This window comes from Rhipicephalus sanguineus, chromosome 1 (assembly GCF_013339695.2).
Source record: "Rhipicephalus sanguineus isolate Rsan-2018 chromosome 1, BIME_Rsan_1.4, whole genome shotgun sequence".
Classification (NCBI taxonomy): domain Eukaryota; kingdom Metazoa; phylum Arthropoda; class Arachnida; order Ixodida; family Ixodidae; genus Rhipicephalus; species Rhipicephalus sanguineus.
In genome coordinates this window covers 230,809,903-230,815,262 of record NC_051176.1, presented here as the reverse complement: position 1 = coordinate 230,815,262, position 5,360 = coordinate 230,809,903, and the positions used below count along the sequence as shown (strand labels likewise).

Here is a 5,360-nt window from a genome sequence, read left to right as displayed (position 1 = left end):
TCATTTGATGAAGTTGACAAGACTGTGGAAGCAATGAATCACTCCAACGCCAGTCAGAACAACCTGAAAAAAAAAAGAACAAAAGAGAAAGGCCAACATTTAATTTTACAGTGTACAGAGAAAGCACTTTCAGGACTTTAGAGCTCGAATTCACAAAGTATTTTGTGAAGAGTCTTGCCGAAATATGTTTTGATATCGGCTCGTTACTGGAGACTTTTGAAGAAATTGAACTGTCCTAATGTCATGCTGCCAGGATGCGAGAACCTCTGTCAGCAAAGACCTTCTCCTTTCCACGCGGTAGAGCCAAGGAATTGGTCGTGTTTACGTAACGATATAATAACCTGTCGTGGATAATAAGATAATAACCCCAATTCTTTTCGCACTTAGCAAGTGGTTCGAACGACACTCAGCCTACGTCATCGCCGGAATCACGGCTGTCCATTAGCGGCTGATATGAAATATACCCCCCGTGATCACACAAAAAAATTTCACTTTAACTATTCGTAAGACTTGCTTATCCAATAATAATGTCGCGTATATCATTAATCCGGCTAATCAATGGCTAGTATCGGTCTTACGAACCAAAAATTTTGTGACACCGGCCACTGAATCGAGCGAAAGGAATTCGTAGGTTATATCGGTCCTGGCGAATCTCCGACTGTTGAAAGCTGTTGGAAACATGGTTGTATTTGTTCACACGACTTTAGTCGTGCATAAAGTGATTCGCATGTTGTACCGTTTTTGTTCGGTGTGTGTGTGTGGGGGGTCAACCATACTTCATGTACGTGCTTGCATTTGTATGTGTGCGTGTATATATGCACATGTACGCTTGTGAAAATTTTCGGGAAGGGGCTCAATCACCCCCCCCCCCCCTCCCTGGCTGCGCCAGCGCCGAGCAATATTACAAAAGCGAATGATTCCACTAGTGTGCAAGGTGCCCTATTGGTCTCACACAGCTGGATTATTCATGAAATTACACGTACCTAAACTTCCTTCACTTTATGAACTTAAGCTTTTTCACTAGTATGAGTAATGTATAAAAAAAGAAAGAAAGACACTGCTCCGCGAAACCTTGCCAATCTTAAAGGAACCTTAACCGCTTCTGATAATAGTAATTCAGTAATACGTTGTCTTAAAAACTATGCAAAACAAATTATTCAATCACTTGCAGTCACTTGCACGTTCATTCACTTGCATAAAAAATTACGAACTTACAAACATATCATCGCAAGAAGTTCATGACATGTTCTTGCAACAAATCTTTAATTTTCTTTGATTTTACCGAACTTTCGATTTATCTTTCACTCATCCACCTAAATGTCGAACTCTGCTTCATATATTACCACGTATCGTTGCGTTAGTTCGATAGAATTTGCTTCATCTCGTCTAAAAATTTTGCTAAACCTAAAGGTTACTTTCCAGTCCTGTGTTCAACAAACTTCAACGGTCGTTATGTGCTCTGTTTTTGTTATGCGAACTGTCCGTTGCTGTCATTTGGTGGAGCAGGCCACCTAGTCAAGTCGCTCGAACGATGTGGTAGCTATTGTGACTGCTCCTTTCTTTCACATAAATTTAATAAAGCATTGAATATAATGTAATAGATAGGACGGCCGGCCACGCGACTATATCTCCTATATAGCAAAAGACAAGCACATTTTCAGCCACGTTATGCGGTAATTCAGGACCACCCATTTCAATAAAACGCACGTAAGGCATTGCATATATAACGCAATCAGTCTTATTCCAATGATTACTGTGCAATGACAGCCTTGGTATTTATAGATGACGTCACAGAAGGCGTGCATACACAGGCCTCCTTTTATCTAAGACGGCCTTGATTGTGTGCATATGAGTCGGCATAATGTAACAATCCTGTTCCCATCATAGGCGTGCGCAGAGTTATTAAGGGGGGGGGGGGGGGCTCAACGCAGTGCCCACCATCCCCCCTCTTCCCGACCCGCCCATTTCCACTGAGGCCCTATACGATAAAGGATCAAGATAAAGGAATCCTTACATTATACCGGCCCTGAGTGACGTAGACCGTGTGCGAGAGCTTTTCCTGCTCGCTGACATCGAAATCTCGTACAGCTGTGAGCTCGATCGCTTACCCCGGCAGGGAACCTGAGAGCTAGGCCGTCGTGCTTGTGCACATTATGGAGTATGGCGCCTCCGACCACGTACAGAAGGCCGGCCATGCAGTGGTACAGCGAGTACTGCGAAGCAAAGCATATATCGTAATGGGTGTGCTGGTGGGGCAAGGTGGTTCGCTCTTGATTTCTCAGCATCTTGTCCTGTCTCATCTGCAGATAGTGGATCAGCACGGTCACATTGTGAGGCCTACTTGAATGCAGGGACACGACGTTAACTTTGCCAAAGGTGTTTGCGCTAGCACAAACGTATATATATTAAAGTCACGTGGATAGAAGAGAGGAAACAGCGAAATTTAGGGGTGTGCGAATATTCGAGTTGCTAATTCGAATCACATATTACCTAATCAAATAATTCGATTCGACTTCGAGTAGCTAGTATTCGAAGTTTCGAATAATTCGACAGGACGACTATCTAAAACGCGACAAAGACCAATGCTGCAACTTGGTTATATAGGGTGGGATGGCTAAAACTAACGCTAACATCGTTGCAGTAGGCCTTTCGGTAAAAGTTAAAACTTTCACCGATATCCTGGTTCAAGAGCGAGCGCATGTTTCTTTTAGTGCAGATTATGTCATTTCCGCACGTGAAAAAATTACATGAGAAAACTGTCTAGCCCTTCACAACTTTGTTTCCGAAATAAATGAACGGACTTGTGTATTTCGGTCGCGTATGCCGCAAACATCGTACATCACACTGAGAAAGCCTAAAGCCAGGTAATAATAATAATAATTGTTGAGGTTTCACGTCCCAAAAGCATGATATGATTATGAGGGACGCTGTAGTGGAGGGCTCCGGAAATTTCGACCACCTGGGGTTCTTTAACGTGCACCTAATCTAAGTACACGGGCCTCAAGCATTTTCGCCTCCATCGTAGTGAAGCCAGGTCATGTGGAACAGCTTGTGTTTCTGCATGACAATTTGTACTCTTTCGGTAGCAGTCGCTCACCACGTTATGTGCTCGAGGACATAAACAGATTTCATCTTCTTGTTCTTTCTTTCAATTTTCAATAAATTCTTTTGTATTCGATATTCGATATATTTGGCCACTATTCGGCGCTATTCGATTCGAGATGAAATTTCACTATTCGTACACCCTTAGCGAAATTATATGGCTAGGCTTGCCGCAGCTTGAATCAGTGGCAGTATACTATAGCTATATAGGAAATAGGTCACGCGTGCTCTACATAGTCATCACATAACGCATAAAGTTCACTCATTATATGCAAGTGAATAAACGGGTATGCTGAGAACGCTGCATTTTTGGTTAGCAGAGCAATGATCGACATAAAAAATTAGAAATGTAACTTCTCTTATTTCGCCTGTCGATCTTCGCGCTCCTATAGCCGGAGGTGCACTCATCACAATCGCCGAAACATAAATGAGTTTTCACAATTTGTGACCTTAAAGCTTGCTCGTATTCCGGTGCTTTTTGTTCTGCTCCACGATTTGCAGATTACCTATAGAGTGCTTACTTGTATGACAAAAGTAAATTATGGTCACCCGATCACGGCCTCGAAAGTTCAGCGCTCGTAGTGTTTTGTAGAAAACCTACATGTAACGACCTTCATGCCAGTAATTCCATAAACAACACGTACAATCTCATAAGATAGACATTATGACCACATGAGACTGTGAGATACAGAGGCAAAGTTTCATCGCTGCGCCCCCTCCCTATCCAAGGGACAACATGCTTCACCGTGGATAAAAAAAAAAATGAAAATGAGGCGATGACGTGCTTCTCACGATGGCCTGCCTTTGGACCCCGGCTTTCCTGAAGTAAATGTGGGAAGTAAACTGTTCATGGAATGCAGCATCAGGGGCCTTCGGCTGCCATTATCGTCAAAAATCTGCGTGGCCATAAACGAGTATGGGGGCACACTTTGCGACCCCCCCTCCCCCCTCGTGCGCACGCCTATGCTCGGCCGCCATTATAGTCAAAAACCTGCATGGTCATAATGCTAAACATTAAACAATGACGGAACAGGTCAAACTGAGCAAAGTTGTGGGGCAGACTTGGCACCCCCATCGCCTCTGACGCGCACAGTTCGCAAAAGCATAGCCTCCAATGTCTGGGCCCGAATTTATAAAGCTCTTTGTAAGTGCTCTTTGCCATTGGCCAGTCGCCCCGCTAATAATAATGCACGCAGCATCAGGGTTGATCACAACAACTCTATAGCTTACGGCGTTCTGTGGATACTGGAAGAGGTCGTTCGAGGACGTATCTAGACATCACCTATTTGTTAAGCCGTGTTAGAGATTATAAAATGCGAAGATTAATTTGAAAGCTTTGACATTTGATAAACACTGTCAACTTAAAAAAGAAAAAAAAAGAGAGAAAAGAAATCTAGGCTTTACGGGAGTCCGCGTGCCGGAATAGCATGGATTTGCTATGATAGCGTGCGACTGCAGACAACACTCACGAAAAGCGTTTCCGGAAGATATAGCTGTGTGAAGGGCGATGCCACACCAGAGATGATGATGAGTACATTGTTGAGGCTGTAGGTGAAGGCGAGCAGGAACGCCACGCGCGCGTACCACTGATACGTGATGGTGGGCGCCATTATCAGGTACATCACCATGATGGTTGCTGCACCTAACTGCGAATCGTTTTAGAGAATCGTTACATAGCGAATTTGTTGAGCTCAGATATGCGTGACAAGTGAATCGTGCGTACAGAGGTATATATAAGTAACACAACGGAGAAATAATATAGCCAAGACATGATTTGCGCCCTAGCAACGCGCCCACTCCTATGTATACTGCCGCCGGGCACTGTGTGTGGCTACGAACGGATACTATTGCTTACGGCTGTCTAAAAAGAAAGAGAAAAAAAAGAAAAGAAAAGGAAGCGAGCACAAAAGGCAAAGGAAACAGACAAGCGCTGACTCGCAACTCAGTGTACAATATCAATTCATATCAATTCGCCCAACACTTTTGTAAACTTTATTACTTGTGGTTCAGCTATTCCCCGAACAATATCTGAATGGAATAGTCTATATAAACAGCTATAGCGATGGGTGTCAGGCACGTCAAATTCACAAAGCTAATTCGTAAGTGACAGAATATATGGCAGCACACATCAATAACGACACAGAAGACACTACATAAGCGCTGAACTGATAGGCTGTCATTTACACTGTGAAAAAAAAAAGAAGAAAGGCAAGAAGTTCGATAAAAAAAAAAGCAGATCTTACGCATTGTGGGAGTCG

The 5,360-nt window shown here is 43.5% G+C and overlaps 1 protein-coding gene across 1 annotated transcript; it reads right to left on the bottom strand.

Moving 5' to 3' along the window:
* Positions 1–4,991, bottom strand: LOC125757196 (uncharacterized). The gene is made up of 3 exons (XM_049412545.1): positions 4,572–4,991; positions 2,109–2,213; positions 1–63 (listed from the first exon to the last, which is right to left on the bottom strand). Exons 1-3 carry the CDS (start codon positions 4,728–4,730, stop codon positions 1–3), a joined length of 327 nt encoding a protein of 108 aa, XP_049268502.1. The 5' UTR covers positions 4,731–4,991.
* Positions 4,992–5,360: the final 369 nt, after the last annotated feature.

Bases quoted from the DNA above. Each gene is read 5' to 3' on its own strand.
- LOC125757196 (XM_049412545.1), bottom strand. From the start codon at position 4,730: ATGGTGATGTACCTGATAATGGCGCCCACCATCACGTATCAGTGGTAC. The intron at 2,214-4,571 runs GTGAGTGTTGTC...TTTGCTTCGCAG, and splicing joins ATCTTCCGGAAACGCTTTTC to TACTCGCTGTACCACTGCAT. The intron at 64-2,108 runs GTAAGCGATCGA...TTTTTTTTTCAG, and splicing joins CTCTCAGGTTCCCTGCCGGG to GTTGTTCTGACTGGCGTTGG.